The sequence below is a fragment of the Dioscorea cayenensis genome, unplaced genomic scaffold, assembly GCF_009730915.1.
Source record: "Dioscorea cayenensis subsp. rotundata cultivar TDr96_F1 unplaced genomic scaffold, TDr96_F1_v2_PseudoChromosome.rev07_lg8_w22 25.fasta BLBR01002082.1, whole genome shotgun sequence".
Classification (NCBI taxonomy): Eukaryota; Viridiplantae; Streptophyta; class Magnoliopsida; order Dioscoreales; family Dioscoreaceae; genus Dioscorea; species Dioscorea cayenensis.
In genome coordinates this window covers 66,240-84,636 of record NW_024088473.1, presented here as the reverse complement: position 1 = coordinate 84,636, position 18,397 = coordinate 66,240, and the positions used below count along the sequence as shown (strand labels likewise).

General features: G+C 32.4%; 2 protein-coding genes and 1 long non-coding RNA gene across 4 annotated transcripts; all 3 read left to right on the top strand.

Moving 5' to 3' along the window:
- Positions 1-2,012: 2,012 nt before the first annotated feature.
- Positions 2,013-2,516, top strand: LOC120257400. The gene has a single exon (XM_039264874.1). It carries the CDS (start codon positions 2,125-2,127, stop codon positions 2,431-2,433), a length of 309 nt encoding a protein of 102 aa, XP_039120808.1. The 5' UTR covers positions 2,013-2,124; the 3' UTR covers positions 2,434-2,516.
- A 1,473-nt stretch (positions 2,517-3,989) lies between these two features.
- LOC120257394 (dolichol-phosphate mannosyltransferase subunit 1) lies at positions 3,990-7,439 on the top strand. Of its 2 annotated transcripts, none has more exons than XM_039264866.1 (9): positions 3,990-4,108; positions 4,464-4,626; positions 4,943-5,042; positions 5,207-5,240; positions 5,321-5,397; positions 5,497-5,522; positions 6,150-6,314; positions 6,392-6,506; positions 7,172-7,439. In XM_039264866.1, the coding sequence occupies exons 2-9, from the start codon at positions 4,514-4,516 to the stop codon at positions 7,274-7,276; spliced, it is 735 nt and encodes a 244-aa protein (XP_039120800.1). In that variant the 5' UTR covers positions 3,990-4,108; positions 4,464-4,513; the 3' UTR covers positions 7,277-7,439. The 2 variants fall into 2 exon arrangements, with proteins under 2 accessions (XP_039120800.1, XP_039120801.1); XM_039264867.1 differs by lacking the exon at positions 3,990-4,108 and adding an exon at positions 4,178-4,272.
- A 2,531-nt stretch (positions 7,440-9,970) lies between these two features.
- On the top strand, positions 9,971-11,165 carry LOC120257393. Its single transcript, XR_005535668.1, has 3 exons — positions 9,971-10,147; positions 10,243-10,401; positions 10,928-11,165. It is a non-coding gene; the product is annotated as an uncharacterized LOC120257393 (long non-coding RNA).
- Positions 11,166-18,397: the final 7,232 nt, after the last annotated feature.

The window sequence follows — 18,397 nt, the reverse complement described above, 5'->3', positions numbered from 1 at the left end:
GAGAACCCTTCAATATACATACATAGTCTCAAGTTCCTCTGAATTATTAAATTATTATTTCATTCATGAAACTTGAAAACAGAATATTTAAACATAAATATTTTTTAATCCTATTTTGATAATTATCCTCTTTAGAACTCCATCATTTTCCAAACTTAATATATATAAAATATTTTCACAAGACACCAGCTATGAAAAACTAATTTTCATTGATATACATTAGTAAAAAGATTCTCTGAGTTGTTTTTAATTTGTTTATGCTTCAAATTAATAAATATATAAAGCCTACAAAAATCAGTCTATTCCAATAAATCTTTCATATCTTTCTTATATATATATATATATATATATATATATATACTTTCCTGTTTTTCAGACCCAGCAAATGTAAGGCCCACCCTCGTGAACGCGCAATTAACGAATAAATGTAAAAATATTTTACCAACCAACAGATATTTCATATTTCTCAAATGTTTCAATTTTTTTTTAAAAAAAAATCTAAAATAACTTGCATTTATAAATGAAATTAATGTTCATAACTATATGGGGTCTCACTTTATGTAAAGCATATTAGAAAAAAAAAATATATAAATATATATACTACGAATAAATATAGGTGGGTTGTTTGATATCCATATCAACACTTTAAATTCATTTAAACATGTATTTGTTTACATACCCGTAACCCGCACATTATTTTTATTTACTTATATATTTATCTAACAATCAAATCAACTAATTTTTTTTAAAAAAAAAATTACTTTCCTTCTTCCTTTGTTATCCATTTCATAAATGGGACAAAGTACATAAAATATAGAGGCAAATCTGTTTTTATATCCAAAACTTATTTTAAATTTTTTTTTAAGTACCACACCCCCACTTTTTAAAGTATATATATTTTATTTTCTAGAAGCCCCAATATATTGGAGGTATGTAGATTTTGTATTTGTAGTTTATAACGGTCAATACATTGAATTGAAATTATTACAGACATTCTTAAATTTAAAATCTATGATATATATATATATATATAAAATACCATCACACAATAACAATTAAAATAGCTGTTAGTGCTAACAATAATATTGTTCATTGCACAATGCTCTATACAGTGAATTGAAATTCAATGGGTAAGTATCACTGGTGGTCACAAATATTTCGTAAGTATAACGCTGTGGCCGCATATGTTTTTTTTGTAACGATATGGTCACGAAACTTGCTCTCGCTCGCCATGCACAATTTCACGTTTGGGCGGGTTATCTCCGTGAAAAGTGCTCGAGATGGCTAATTATAGAGCCATCCACGCCTGACGCCAACTCGAAAGACTTTCGCGAAACCGCCCCAAACATGAAATCGCACTACACTGACTCGGAGCCTGTTGCCTCACATCGACATAAAAACGACGCATTACACATACATACTTACTTTAAACATTCATGACCACTTCTGATACTTTTCATCTGAAATTCAATTGTTGATATGTATGTATGTAGATTTTGTGTTTGTGGTTCATGGATGTTCATGTATATATATAAAGGTATAATATCCGAAGTGATGCCCTCCACTTTCTCTGGTCCTCTATTTAGAAATGTCCCAAGTAGTCTCTCCACTCTTGAAAATGGTTCTAATTAGTCCCTCCCCTACTCTAAAAATAGGGCTAATTATCGAATCGTATTTTTCAATAGTAGAGCACATGATGGGAGTAAGAAATTAAAAATAGAGAGCTAAATCTGGGTCATTTTTGAAAGAGTAAAAAGATTAGTGGAGTGACAGATTTGTAATTAAGACGGATAAAATGAGAAGAGAGATAGAAACTAATTCTGAGTATTATACCATATATATATATATATATATATATATATATATATATAATACAAATAAATTAAAAAGTTATAAAAAAATATTATTTTTTTAATTTTATATTTAAAAAAGGTTCTCCAGGCTGTAATATTTCTATTTCTTGTTGCTGCTGACCAGCCTGGAAGGCCAACTCCTGCCTCTCTTTCCATCTCTTTATATATACTTCTCTTCTTCCTCTCAATCTCTTCTCACCCCCTCAAAAATTCCCATTTCCTTTTGGTTTTTTTTTTAATCTCATCTCCAGATCCAACAAAGAGGGTAGGCATGGCTACCGAAGCGGCTTCCGGGCCGCTTCGGTGCCTCTTCGACGCCTCCCTCTCCGCCTTCGACTCCGACGTCCGCCGCCGTCCCTACCACCGCAACTGCGGCTGCGCCCTCCACCACTCCGCCTCCTGCTCCTCCTCCTCCTCCTCCTCCTCCCGCCTCTCTTACCCGATCCACCGCTCCTGGGTGCCTTTATCCATGTCCGCCTCCGATCTGGCCTCCTCCTCTTCATCTTTCCTTCCGATCTTCCTTGCCGGAGAGAAAGATGGCTTTTCCGGTGATCGCCGCATCGAGGGTCTGGATGAGTAAACAGTAATCTGTTGTCTTTGCTGTTCTTATTATCTTGTTTGTACTCTTTTGAGAAGATAAAAAAGACTTTTTTTGGGGGGAAATTTGTTCTTGGTAATTCACTCGATCTGTTTGTTTTTTTTGTTTTTTTTTTTTTAAGTTAAATGAGCATGAGATTTATTTAATTTTTTCCTTCTTTTATATTCCTCATTTTTTTTTATTGTTTTAAGTAATTAATTAATTCATTCATTCTTGCTTGTGAATTGTGATGATGGTATGAGTAAATGTGCAAAATAATAAATAATGATAATTCCAAAGTTTTATCTTTTTTTTTGGTTGGGATTGCAACATTAGTTGATTATTATTATTGATTTTTTTTAGGAAATGCAGGCTCAATTTTTATGTTCTTCTAAAATTTGTAAAATTAGATTTATATTTATATATATATATGTATATAAGTTGTGAATAAAAAAAGTATATAAGAAAATATGAATTGCTTTATAAAAAAAAAGAAAAAAAAGAGAAAATATTAATGGGATGTTTTAAGCTGGTAGACATAATAAATTTGATATTGTAGTGGGTAAAGAAGTGTAAATGCGTCTCACATGCAATCCACCTTTTTTATATTTATTAATTAATATTTGATTAATTTAATCATTTTTTGTTAAATGAAATGTAAATTACTCTCAATCTGTGAGTCACTTTGTTGAGATTATTATTTTTATTGTTGTTAATTAGTACGTGAGTGTGTGTATATATTTAATATAAACATTACCAAAAAAAATTTTAAAATAATTCAAACTAAAATTTGCATTGCATATAAGAATTGATGGAAGATTTTCTCAAAAAAAAAAATGAGGGAGGGAAAGATAGAAATGGAGAAGATACAAAACATGATTTAAAGATAACAAAGAAAGAAATAGAAAATGATTGGTTAATAGTGTAGACTCAGATGCCTAGAAAGTGAAACATGACTCTTATAAAAATACAAAACCTCTTTATAAATAAAGTTAAAAAAACAAAAAAAAAAATTCATAATATATTGGATAATAAGATATGTAAAATATATTTTGATTGGGCAAGCGGTTCTAATGCTCATGGTTGCACCATCTTCAGTGAGATGTGAGGTAAAATAATAATTCAAAAATATATATATATATTTCATAACATATATGTATGTACAAACATGCATAAAAGATGAAAGTAATACAATATGAAATGAACATAATGATTAATGATTAATTTGCAATACTGATCTAAGATGAAGACACAAGTGTTTGTTAAGATTACCAAACTCTTATGCATGCCCTTGTCTTTACTTAAATTAGAGATGACTGGATTGGTGTCTTTTTTATAAAAAAAAAATAATAACAATAATTAATCTAATATGAAATCCAACTACTGGTACATTATTTTACGCGTGTTGATGTAATTATATAAACTTTAGGGATTCATCTATAAAATGACACACTTGACTTGGGCCTATATGCATTGGGCCGAAGGTCTTGTTGGACAGCCCAGTAATACTTGTTACTAATCGGATCTGTATAATTTGGAGTTTGGATCTAAACCCGAATCCGATATGAATCCAGTACCCGATAACCCGACTCCGCTACCCTCGTCTTTGTCAACATAGCTTGCGCTCCGAGCCTTGCACGACGAGCTCCTTCGCGCTTGCGCCCTTGCGATCTCTCAGGTATCCACTCGCTCCCATGGTTTTCTAGGGTTTCCTTCTTTCGTTATGCCAAAGATCTCTATCTTGTCTTGCTTCACTTTGATTTGCTTCCCAATTTCAACTTTCTATTGCATCAGATCCGCCATTTCAGATGCGTTTGATTGCTGTCTCATCCACAGTGTCGAGTTTGTGGATTTATGTTTATTTTGTAGTTCGAATTGCGATTTTTCGCTTAATTGCTCGGCCTTGCATGGATTTTGAGCGAAAATATTGGATTTTATATTGAAATTACGTTGCGCTATCAAGAGCGCCAGTTTTATATGCAGTTTGAATACCTTTTCGTGTTGAATTCGTCGTAATTATGGTTTTTTTATAGGTAAAAGAAGGAAAAAGAGGAAGGATTTGCAAAGGGTTTAGAAGTGAAGGATGAAGGAGCAACTCAAGCAAGAAGAGAAGAATAAGTATAGCATCATCATTCCAACTTACAATGAGCGACTTAACATTGCCCTCATAATTTATCTCGTCTTCAAGCATCTTAGGTGTGTATGGTTGAAAAAAAATTAGTTTTTTGAAGTTGAGCTTTTGTTGGAATTTTTTGTTAGTCATTTCATACGTTATTGATGGTTGTGATCAAATTCATTCCTAGACATTCTCTATTGAATGCTGCTGCCTGATTGATTTGATTTATATATGGTGTGTGGCTGAATGATATTTTGTCATTATTTCAAATGGAGCTGCACATTTTATTTTTGTTGATATTTACTTTTTATATTTGCGTATGTCTTATGATTATATTATAAATTTGCGTGTTAGCAAGTTAAAGATTTCCTGATATCACTCTATTGGCCATCTTAGGGATGTTGATTTTGAGGTTATTGTTGTGGACGATGGAAGCCCTGATGGAACACAAGATATTGTTAGGCAGTTGCAACATGTGTATGGAGAAGATCGCATTGTAATCCTTAGAATTAAAATTTTGATATATATATATATATATATATATAAGCTTATGAGCTTTGTCTAGCTCATTTTTTTTCTTTTTCTTTACAATCTTTTTTCTTCTTGTGACTTTTCTTATTTTTCTTTGTTAACTGACATTTTATTCTAAATGTAATGTAGCTATTGAGAGCAAGACCCAAGAAACTTGGTCTAGGTCAGTGTTTGATAAACCTCGTTTAAGAAAAATGGTTGGGTGTTTGATTGATTCAGAGTTTTTCCTTTCTTTCTTTTCAGGTACTGCATATTTTCATGGGCTAAAATATGCATCAGGGAATTTTGTGATTATTATGGATGCTGATTTATCACATCATGTAAGTTACATTAAGCAACTAATGTAGTAAGTATCCGAATTTTGAATTCAATAAGTTTTTAACCTAACCTACTCTAATGTATGGTTCTTCTTTCTGCAGCCGAAGTACATACCAAGTTTTATCAGGTATTCTGTCTTGAATGGTATTTAGAATATATTTATTTCTTCTGCCAGATATTTATTTATTTATTTATTTGTGTGTCTGTGTTTGGCTTATCATCACGCAATGTGTACATGAGAGTGACACTGTTTTGCACAAATGTTAACATTAAGGATTAGATACAATCATTATACTATTGAAACATGTGGGGCATTTCCTTTGTACTGGTTGTTTTTTGTTTACAAATTGTAGCACATTATCATGCAAATTGCAACAAGAAGTGTCAGTCTTTTACTTGTGGGTCCTTTATGATGATTCCATGGCATCATCATACAACTGAAAAATGAACGGCAGTTGTCTTCATATGCCACTTTTTAAATGCCTCTGTAGTTTACTAGAACAGTGGAACTTTTGCTGGCTCCTATTGTGTTTTAAGAAGCTATTTAACATGAAAGTAAAAGAGGCAACTAATACTTTAATAGCGAAAGTAATGTTATTGACCTATTGCTGGATGTAGGTTGCTTTATTGCCAATTTAATTAAGCATGGACTTTACTTGTTGATTATAGTGTAAGTTTGGATTTGCTTGACATGAAACTATCCTTACTAACTAATGACTCTTGGTGTGCATATGCATGTTATTTGATATTATAGGAAACAGATGGAGACTGGTGCTAGTATAGTTACAGGGACAAGGTACGTGAGAGGTGGTGGTGTTCATGGTTGGAACCTTATGCGCAAATTAACAAGCAGGGGAGCCAATGTACTTGCACAAACACTATTATGGCCTGGAGTGTCAGACTTAACTGGATCTTTTCGGTATGTCACTTATTGTTGGAATACATCATCTTTGTGCTTTATGTTGTTTATGGCTAACATTACCTCTATTAGTTAAGGCTTTATCGGAAGTCTGTCCTCGAAGATGTCATCTCATCCTGTGTGAGTAAAGGTTATGTATTTCAAATGGAAATGATTGTTAGGGCTTCCAGAAAAGGTTACCATATAGAAGAGGTAAGTTCTCTCTGAAATTCTCTTTTGTATAATTACAGTTCTGATGATTGTAATAAATAACTTTATTCATGGATTTTGCTACCAATGACGTTTACTGCCAAGTTTGAGTTATGATCAGGTTTTATGTGTTATCCTATGAAAAAAGAAAAACGATTGTTATCAACATACATTTAAAGATTACCAATCATTGCACAACTTATTCAGGAAGGTCGTCATGCATATATTAGTGACAAGTGACTTTTCCAAATTTCTTGAGTTATCAAAGTCTTTTGGGAGTTCCCAAAAGAAAGTTATATCATGTTTTCCAAACCAAAAATGTTAATAAGTATTTCCTGTAAAAGATTTCAAGATTATAGTGTTCAAGTTTATTTTCTAAATGCTCTTCCTTCCTATTTGAGATTCTGAATCATTTGCTTCTTGTCTTTATTCTCCATATTGTTGGAAGCTATCAAGTTTTGATGTATTGAAAGACTTTTCTTAATCATTTTTCATTATTTCTTCCTTTTTACGTAGCGAAATTAAGTATCAAGTATTTTATTGCATGTTTAAAATATTATAGTTTTTGGAAACAAAAGATATCCTTGTGTTACTACCTCGTTTTTACCATTCAATTTTCTATGCTTGGTTCCTCTGCCCCATTTTACTTTTGTCTTTGCTGAATTCAGGTACCCATATCTTTTGTTGATAGAGTTTTTGGAAGCTCAAAACTTGGAGGGTCTGAGATCATCGAGTATTTGAAAGGCCTTTTATATCTGATGTTGACAACATAAATTATCATTGGTTTTTAGTTACTTTTCTGTGAGATTTAATTATGTGCTTTTTTGACATACCTTTATGAGGAAAAGATGATTACCTTTAAGATTGTTTTGTAATTAACTCTACTCTAGCTTTAGTTGATATTTATAGAATGTGTATGCTCTGAAAGTTTGCTTCCTTCTGGTCTACAGCTCTTTTCTACATCATGCATTTTAATATCTTGCATGACTTCTACCAATGTTATTATGATTGAGCTGTGATGATTCTTGTACATTTTGATGAAATGTATGACTGAATAAATTGGGTGATCACCGTAGTTGAACTGCTTTAGCTCCACCAGAGGCTGGCATTTATTATCCCTTTCAATTTATGATAAGGCTATCTCTCATTGAACATGACATCTTCACCACCTCTGCAGCCTAAAGCATCTGCCCTACTAAGAACAAGCATTGGCTTTGGGCCTCTTTTCATGCATATTCACGTCGTGCGTATGTGGCAACTAAGTTTGGCTTGATCATGAACACCAAGAATGTTGTCATTCATAAAACAAATGCTATGGAGTGGTAGTTAGGTTAGATGGTTTCCTGTGAAGCTTATTAATCAATTAGTTGAACCAGCGTGCCAAATTTGGTTTGCATCCCTGAAATTATTTTGTTTTTGGTTCTCATTTGCAGATCATTAGAATCTTAATGCCTTACCCATTGGGATTAGTTTTCTTCGTAATCTGAATAAGAACATTTTGGGGGCATTATGTGAAATTGATTGTTATGATATGCTTGCTGTAGTCTGTTATTTCATATTTTATTTGGACATATAACCTTTTGACAAACATTTATCCTTAATTTGTGCTTCAAAGATAAAGTGACCTGTACAACTTTTCTCGTGCCATCTTTTTGAGTTGTTTGATGAAAATTTCCTGCTTAAGTTGCATTCAGTTTCTCAAATTAGTATCCAAGATTGCACTTAGGCAGTTGAGCAGAAATTATACCTTTGAAAGTTTTTTGTCAAAATACTCACTCTCAAGTTCATGAAGTTATGGGCTTTTAAGATTTTAGTTTATTGATTTGCTGTGCAGCTGTACTCTTTAATTGCCAATATGCCTGCCAGAAGTTTTAACTTCGAGTCCATTTATCTGCCTGGTGCACATAATGGCTTGGTTTGAAGTTTGAAGCCAAATCCTGGTCTATGGTTTTTGTGCTGATGGATTTTTTTTAGATGGATCAAAGTATAGTTCAATTTAAGCCTGAAGCCTAATGACAACTTTGGTTGTGTTTATGCCCAGATGATTGGTTAACTTAGTAGGTTAATTTGATGCTGCTTCTAGAAGTGTATGGAATTTGGTATAGCATTCTGGGCTTATAAGAAAATTTTAGTCTATAAATTTGATTTGAAACTTCAATTTAATTGTATCATTAGAGTGCTTCTTGCGCTTTAGAACTGAAACATACTAATGTCTTTCTAATTGAAATAATAAGCTCATATGATAGACTTTTCAAAGTTCTGATGTACCAATGCATTGCTATGCCTATCCAAGTGCACCATCTTTAAGCATATTAAGCTAGAAATCCTCCTAATGTAAATAATCTCTTTTTACATCATTCATTGTTGTTATTGATCCAGAATGCTATACCTATTTTAGCACTGGTGAAGTAATCCTATTTATGTTTCTTGTTATTTAACTTGCACATACAGTGAGTCCTATTTTTTGCTTATTTGGTGAGGTTAAAACAAATGGCTAATGCCTATGTTCGTTCTGCAAATAGCTATGATGATGTGTATTTATGATTCAGTTAAATATTTCTCACTGCTACTGAACAGATTTATAATATGTATGTAAAATGGATTTCCCACTAGCAAATAGATTCCATGTGTATGTGTCTCAAGAAGCATCTGTATCACATCGAGATCCTATAGCCAGTGCACTGCCCAACGAGGCATTAACAATCAAGGAACATTTTTATAATTATTGTGGCATGCTAAATACCATAAGTGATCATCTAATGCCTATTTAGGGATGGACAAAGAGACAAGGCATCACGAGGATAGCCACTTGATGTGTTTGCAAGCCAGGTGCACATGAAAACTGCAGATAAATTGTCACACTGCTTTTGTTTCTTGTCAAGTTATAGCCTTTTTTTTTATTTTTATTCTTACAATTATATTTTATTTGATGAGAATGATGTTGATTGATATTCTCTAGTATCTTGCAATTTCCTTGTATGATTAAATTCTACCATGTCCAATTGGAAATGAGGTTGAGCAGAAGATGAGAAAAATGGCCCCTTCACTTAGTTCTGGTGCAATTACTTGAGTGGTGAAGCATGCATTAGTTGTGGGTGGATCTGATGGCAAAAGTAGCTAAACTCCTTAATGTGAAGTGATTCTTCTTGCTACCAAATATTGGACAAACTTTTGACAATCCACCTGGGATTTAGGAATGGTCCTGATTGCATATGAATGTATTCTTTTGAGACTCTTTGTCCTCTTGAGTTGTACTCTCTTACAGTTACTATCTTTGACATCCTGTTGATTGGCAGAACAGCAAGTTCATTTAGATTCTTTTGGGGTCTTCTCCATGAGCTGTGTGCTCCATATGAATATTTTCTTACAATTGTCAGGACATGATTTGTGGTTTGATTATTATAATCATTTTGTTTGCAAAGTTGCTTGATTTTGTTGCTGCTATTGCTTTGTTGTTTCTTAATTGTTAAGTTTGAAAGCTTTTACTTTTCTTCTGTTTGAAGGGAAAACATGGAGAATCCTACACTTTTTCGGTGACAACGCCTGATGTAGTTCCAGAAAAGTGACTGCCCATTTGGATTGGAGCAGAGAATGAGAAGAATATTATCTTGTGCTACAGCAAAACAAGATCGCTGTCTGATATGGTACTTATTGATTAATCTTCCCGCATTTTCTTATGCTTTAGAAATAGGAAAGGATCAATTGATTCCCTTTTGTTTGAATGTATTTTGATTGGCAGAAGAACCTTTTGAATTGTGATATCCAATTAAAACCATTGGGAAAACAGGGTCTAAAACAGCAACAACAATAAATCTCCAGACAAACAGGCAGACAAATAGACAGGTAGAACTATAGAAAGGAGTAATGGTGGGAAAAGGACTCAACCTTAATTTTCAAGGTATGCAATGAAACATCAGCACATTCATTATCATCTTTTTCTTTGTCTTGTGGCTAATTTGAGTTGACCCATTCTCAATTGAAAAGACACATCACTTGGTCCCCCTAGGGACTGTGTGATGTGTATCTAGGCACTTGCTATCAGTTGTGTGTTTTATAGCTAAATGTCCAATTTAGGGCTCAATTTTTGGACCAACTCTTTTCTTGATTCTGGACATTCTATTGAGACAAAAGCTGGCTAGGCCTGTATGTCCCTGTGGTTGCAAAAGGAAGAGGATTTTGATTGATTCCAAATGCATTTTTTTGCTCAGAGTCAGGATTTGAGCAGAGGGACAATGTGGGGTTGGTAATGGGATATACTTTTGCTCAGAGTTAGGACAAAGAGGGACCATAGGGGATAAGAAAGATAAAAGAATGGCAGGGGATGAAAGGGTTTAGCAGGGATTCAGTCTTCATTTTTGAAATTGCATGAATAATTATTTCCCCCTTTTGTAAACTTTATTAAACACAAGTAATCTATTTTGTAGGATACAGAGCTGAAAAATGAGTGCAGCACAGCAGCAGTAAATGGGGGAAAAAAGGTCCGTAAAATTATCTCTCGTAAATTTGATTTGAAATGAGTTTCTTGAGTCTTATTATTAAACTCCCGCTTATTTGTTTTTTAGATAATTGAATTTTTCATGTCAAGAGAATGATGAGCTTAAAAACATTAAGAAGAATAAGAAAGTAAATTAAGTTAATATGAAAAATTGAAGAACTTGACTGTTGAGAGCTATGAAACAAACGTTGTGAACCCCACAATGATTAGGCCAATGCGGGCCTCAGAATGGTAAAATCCAAAGTTGTATCATTAGATAGTCCTCATCACTTGTTCTTACTTTTCAGGATGCCCAAAGGTCCTTTTTGCCCTTAAAACAATATGCCTGTCTGTCCACATCATCAAAACTCACTTCTCTTTTAGATCTGTATACATATAGGTTATTATTTACGTGTATATAATTTTTTTATAAAACTCATTTTCAAGTATACTCTCATAAGACATTGGTATCCCTATGTCACTTAAAGTTTACTAGATTTTTTTCTTTTTTAAGGGGTAAGACCACCAGTGATGCTTGAAGTGGAATCATTGTTTGTTTTGATCATTTCGGACTAAAATATAACTGATATATCTCTTTTATAGAGTATTTTTTTTATAATAACTAAGAAAAAATAACTAAGAAAAAATATCTCGCAGACACGATTCCGTGATATTATTATCACCTGTTGGATTGTCTTAATTTAGTGATTTTTAAAACAAAGGTAATCATCTTTTAAGATAATTACTAATTTATCTCTATATTATATGATAAATAAAAAATAAAATTTACAAAATCATGGTTAAGAATGAGTCACGTCTTGATTCCGTGATAGTTATCATAGAATGGAATCCATTAGATTATTTTTCATGACTAAGTGTTGTCCCCAATGATTGTTTTGTTGATTTTATCAGTAAAGAACAGACATAAGTAGGCGAGTGGAGACTACCTAGGGTTGGAAAACAATATTTCTAACAAAACCTGGCAAAGTAGATTGAAGCCAATCTTAGTAGGTAAATGCAATTAGATATTAAGACAGTGATTTGTTATCAGGCAATTTTATTTAGAAGAACAAGAGAATACTCAAAATTTCATATGTATGAAGCGAGTTTTCAATAGGTGATCAGAAGTATATCATATTATGAGTTTTATATTGATATGTCAAATAGGGAATAATAGGATGAGTTTAAATCATTTATTTTATATTTTTTTAATTCTCAACCTCACATGGAACATATGAGTTTTTAATGGGTAAAATTTTCCAGTGAGTACCTAAGTTTAGCCTTATATCTGTTTGAGTACTAATTTTCAATTTGTATTAAAATGAGTATCAAGTTTTAATTTCATTTTTCTAGCTGGGTAATTGGGGATTTCCGGTGGATTTTTGCTGATGTGGATGCTGGAAAGCTTGCGTGGATGCTCTGGGTTCACGTCACCTACTCACCAATTAAGCCACTTAATCAATGTGGTTTTTTGTCACGTGGGGACGTACACGTCAGCTTCTCTCCCATTATCTTTTTTTTTTTCCTTTCTCTACAGAATACTGTAGCCATGTTGTTGTGGACCCAGAGCATCAACGAAAGCTTTTTGGCATTCATATCACAAAAAATCGACCGAAAATCTCCAATTATCCAGCTGGAGGAATGAAATTAAAATTTGGTGTTTATTTTGATATAAATTGAAAGTTAGTGCTCAAACTAATATAAGGCTAAACTTTAAGTATTCACCTGAAAAAAATTTACTCAATTTTTAATATTAATATTAATCGTTAATGGCTCGGCTATATTATGTACTTTACATATGTGTGTAACTAAATTACAGAACTACAAAATTCCATTTTAAGTCTGACATGTAATTGTTTTTTTAAAAAAATAAACAAAAAGGAAACCCTTAGAAGTATAAATATAAATACAAAAAAAAAGTGAGTTATGATGAAGATATAAATAGCGTGACGAGTAAAAAGTGGAAGTCGTTGAGAAATGGAAATGCATTCTAGAATGGACAGTGATATGTGAAGGGAAGGAGCTGCTCTGTTTGTGATGACTGATGAGCTGCATTGGACAGAGACTAGCCCTGTCCTTTGACAATAGGCTAACCATATAGCTCTGTAAACCTTCGTATTATATATGCTTTTTATCATTCATGTGTTTAGTATTCATATCTTCTCTTCTTTCCTTTTCATGCCATGCAACTTTGCAACTAATTAATGTTTCACACATCACTCCCACCGACTACTTTTCCATGCCATGCAAACACCAGCCTGTGATGTTTAATGCATATATATATATATATATAATTTTATGTATATTCCTTTTTTACAAACAACAACACTCTTGAAACTTTGAAAATCTTTTTTGCTGTTAATGGTTGTAGCATTAGGCCATTATTTGTTTATTATAGAATACATGATTTTTTTTAAATAATGTTGTTTTTGGATATATATATATATATATGTTTTGAAGGTAATTGTTGTTATAGTAGTCTTGAACGAGTATATTTAAACAGATATTGAAAGTTAAGGTTGCCAATGATTTGCTGATTTTTCAATGATTATTTTTACTTTTTAGTAAGTCAACCAATGCATAAAAGAGAAGCGAAGAGATTGGGATGTGATATACACAAAATAAATAAATCAAATCAAATAAATAATATGAATATGAACTCCTTGTTTTTAATTTAAGTGATTTATCTTTTTTTTTTAAATAATTGTGAACAATACTAAAATAACACATGCAAAGAAAGATACTGTGTGGGGATTGTAAAAGGGTACATGTCACATTGTCACCCCCATGCTCTCTGCTATTTGTGCTGTTTATTTAATTATTTATTATATTTTCATTTCACTGTTTCATTCCCTGCCAACAAAAAAAAGGTCCCCGATTGTTAGAAAGAAGTGTTCCTCTTTTTTCGGTTTTTAAGCGGATTTTCAGTTTCTCATTTTCATTCTTTTCCCCCTTAATAGATTTTCAGGGTTTTTTTTTTATAAAGTATCAAACCATAGTGTCTATTTTTTTATTTTTAAGTTTAAACTTTAAGTTGCATCAAAATGGTTATCCAGTTTAAATTTTATTTTACTAGAGAATCATCTAAAAAATTCTAACATATTTTTGATGATGTAATGTAAGAAATTCTCTATACCGATTGAAATAGAATTATCAATATAATAAAAAAATGTGTCATATAAGATAATTTCAAACATATATATCATTAAAAATAAGTCTCGTGTAATCATTTGATGAAATAAAATTGAAGTTGGATAATCATTTTGATTTAAATTAAAGTTTGAACCCTAAAATAAAAATTGGCCACAATGGTTAATTGTATAATTTGTCTTTTTTTGGTTGTTTGATATCAAAAGATGCATTTTTGTCATGTGACTTTTACCCCTGTTTGGTCTCGAGGAGGGGAGTGAGGGAGTGAGGGGAGGAGTATGGAGGGTTTGAGAAAATATTGTGTTTGGTTCATGAAGGGGTGTGGAGGAGTAGTTTATTTTTTTTTGTTTAGTTGAAAAGAGGAGTGGGGAGGAGAGAGAAAGAGTGTAATGTGATTTGATTATTTTTGCCCTGCATACTGATAAAAATAGGTAATAATATATATAATAATCAATTGTAGAATAATAATAATAACACAATATATAATATATGATAAACATTATAAAACACACACAATAATTAGGGAAAAAATATTTATTCGAACAAAAAAATTATGAGGAGTCATAACATCTTGATTATAATTGACAAATATTGGTTAAAATGTGAACACCCAATGATCATTCAAGCATACCCTATTTTTTTCATATTTAACAAAAAATATGCTCATGATAAACATATTCACAACCCCAAACAAACAATTACTTGGGATACTGATAGGAATTCTACGTATAGGTGAAGGCGTTAATGGTATTTTTGCGTTATTTAAAAAAATTAAAAAAACGATAAACATCCACTCACAAAAAGACCCGATTTGGGAGGTGGATTATGAGGTGAGGAGGGGTGCCTCTCACACCCCTCCTCACCCCCTCTCACTCCCCTTCACTCCCTCAACCAAACAACACCCACACCCCTCAACACCCCCTCACCCCTCCTCCCTTCCCCAACCAAACAAAGCCTTAAGTTACAGATTTGATCTAATCCGGTATAATTAATAAAAACTACTTGATTAATGGAGAACAGTTGCATCAAAGCAGATTTCATATCTTTATGACTATTCTACAAATCGAATTAGTCATGATTCATGATGTATTAGTATTGAGAAAGTCGCCTTTATTCCTTTTTCGTTTTGTCATTGTTTTAACATGTCTTGGATGTGTTTTACTTCTCTTATTTATTTTTATTTAAATACATAGTACAATGATATCAATAAATATATAAATTTGTGGTTTATAAAAAATATCAATTTTTAAATTTATAAAAAATAATTAATGATTGGTTTATAGAATTATATGATCAAATAAAAATTATAAGGAACCGGATATAATCTAGATATACCCACCATGTTTTGGAATTAAGGAGTTCCATGTGTATTTCACTCATTGTAATATTAGTGGTTGTCATTATCAATCTTGTTGATATTATTATACTAAATTTCCAAATTTCTCTGTCATTTTTAATGTTTATATTTTATAAAATTTCTAATTTTCACACACACACACACACATTCATAAATTATAATTACTTACTATTGTGAAATTAAGATTTTTACATAAGAACCGCCTCAATTATTATATAAGTACAAAAGTTTTAAAGATATATATATAACTCGTTTATGATTATATATGATATGATATGATATGAAAGAGCCCTTTAATAATCTCGGATGGATTATGTTTGGACCACTTGGGAGTGATTCACTAGATTCGTATCAGTGAAACACAATAACAAGTGGACCCAATGGCTCTAGTGCTATTTAATCTTCTAATCCTTAGTCACTTTTAAATGCTTGTTTTTGTTATCCTCTTTGTTCGTGGTCATAAATGGTACAAGTTTAGAGTGTGTAGAGGATAAAAACATTGTTTATTTATTAGTGTTGTTATCTTGTGTATCTTTTAAATTTTAACTATTTAATTGAGTCAACAATCTCTTGATTTATTAGATTCAGAGTTTTGTCCAGGATGTTTGTATTTTTATTAATAGAATGGATTCAAATCTCAATTCATATATAGTGAGCGTATAAATGGGTTAAAGTATTAACCCATCGTATGTGTATGTTGTTAACATGAGTAGTTTATTTTTTTTTAAAAAAAAATACTATTTGATTGATATATCTATATATATAAAGAAAATTGGTCTATAATTTATTTAAAGTTTAATATAACGGCTATTCAATTGAAAATATAAGTTTTTTTAATGACTTATTAAATATATAAAAAGCATTTTTAAAAACTGTTAATTACGGTAAATTAAAAAAAGACTAATTCCTTGTTGAATTTTTTTTTTCACATGGACAACACATATGCTACATTAAATTCTTTGTTTTCCGAGGAAATAAAATTTAATATCCAAACTAGAAATGTTGAAACAAAGTATGGGGCAAAATCATGATACTACATGCTCACTACCAAAAACTTAAATCTTTTTGACTTCTAATCAAAGTGAAGGAATTGTGCATAGATGAAATTTTTTTTTTCTTCTCTCTTGTGTTTCATTATTGTAATTTTGATTATTGTATATAAATTATCAAATATAAAAATTTTAAAATAAATATATTTGTATATATTTACGTAACTAAATTAAAAATTTTATATCTAACTACGAAAAATAAAATAAAATACCAACTCTCAATTATAAAGTTATATATACTTCCTATATTATTCATCATAATACAACATATAGTATTTCGTATCTGTTTTTTTTTTTCTTCAAATCATCATTAAATTAACCAAAACAAATATAAGTGTTTATCTTCAAAAACACACACAAGAATGGGAGCATAAAAAAAAATTTAAAAAAATACATATATATTTCGAACCATTACTAAGGGATCTCTTGCTCATCAGTTCTGAATAATTGGCCATATATAGCCCTGCGCCGCAGGGTCGCTCAGCACTGCCTCGGTATCGGTCCACTAGTCCGCGGGACCACTCTATCACCACCTATCAACCCACATCATCTCGCCACGTGTCCTCCTTCATCTCCCCTCCACCCCACCCCGTACCCCCTCCATTGGGGACCACCTCGGGACCGAAGCCTCTACCCCAATGGTGGCGGAAAAGCTTACCGCCCCACCGGACGGGGACCACACCACCTCTTCATCACCAACACAACCCCAAACACCAAACTCTAATACACGTGTCATCGTGTCATTCGGGGAAACCATGGTAATCACTTGACACACCGACACGTGTACCAAGAAGTCGCTGTCCGGGACCACGCGGGAGGGTGAGAAGCGTAGGGTCGTAGATCGCACTCATTCGCGCCCTTTTCAATTGTCCTAACGTTTTCATAATTTTATTATGAGAAAAAATTTAAAAAATAAAAAATGAAAACGGTACGATGCACCGCATTAACTCTGGGCGATGCGGGTTGAGCCGTGCGATGTCATTCGAAGAAGATCCACGTCGGCGCCGCGCAGCCGTCAGATGTGTCATCGATGGTGTTCCGGCGGTGCATCGGGTGCCACAACAAGCTCTTATTCGGCGGCGCGAGGGAGCCCCTTTCTTTCTCTTGCGCTTCTCTCATCCCCAAAAGTTTCCTTACAGACTCTATCGTTTAACCCCTTTCGATTTCTTGGAATTATGTCTGACAATTAAATTTTGAGAAATTTTTTTTAAGAAAAATAAAGAAAATTTACTACATCTTATAATAAGACCGAGGCGCTTTTGGGTCCGATCAGTATCGGGTCCCTGCGTAGAGGCGTTCGTTTTGGGGAGGGACCAGGAGATCGAACCTCATGTCCCTACGTGAAAGTGATGAGCGCGTGGGTCGGTGTTGGCCCTCGCTCCCCACACTGCAGCATCCCTGGGTTTCCCAGTGATTGTCTTCTTTCTCAAAAAAAACATCTTATAACAAATAAATGGAATATGTATATCATATAAAGATCTTTGGGCTAATCCACTTATAATTACCTATGTTTATGATTGAGAGGTTTTGAATTTGAGCTACTCAAATTATAATTTATTTTTTGGGTTCTTATAGGAGTTTTGTATAAGGAATACTTTCTCATTCTCTCCTCAAAAATTACATGGTGAGAAGTTTATCCCACTGATACATCTTTGTACCTGTTTGTTGTTTGTTTTGTCACTTATCAACTTTGTCAATATATATATATATGAATTAAAATTTATTTTTAGTTCTTATTTTTAAAGATTCAACTTAGTTGATTTACTTAAAGAATTGAATTGAATTGAATTTTTTTTTAGAATTTAATTAAGCTTGAGCTACCTTGATTGATAATAAAAACCGCACCCATTAGTGAGTTCAAAAA

Excerpts from the sequence above, each read along its gene's own strand:
- LOC120257400 (XM_039264874.1), top strand. The coding sequence starts at position 2,125 with ATGGCTACCGAAGCGGCTTCCGGGCCGCTTCGGTGCCTCTTCGACGCC.
- LOC120257394 (XM_039264866.1), top strand. The coding sequence starts at position 4,514 with ATGAAGGAGCAACTCAAGCAAGAAGAGAAGAATAAGTATAGCATCATC. Across the intron at positions 5,523-6,149 it reads TACATACCAAGTTTTATCAG|GAAACAGATGGAGACTGGTG; the intron begins GTATTCTGTCTT and ends TTGATATTATAG. Across the intron at positions 6,507-7,171 it reads AAGGTTACCATATAGAAGAG|GTACCCATATCTTTTGTTGA; the intron begins GTAAGTTCTCTC and ends TGCTGAATTCAG.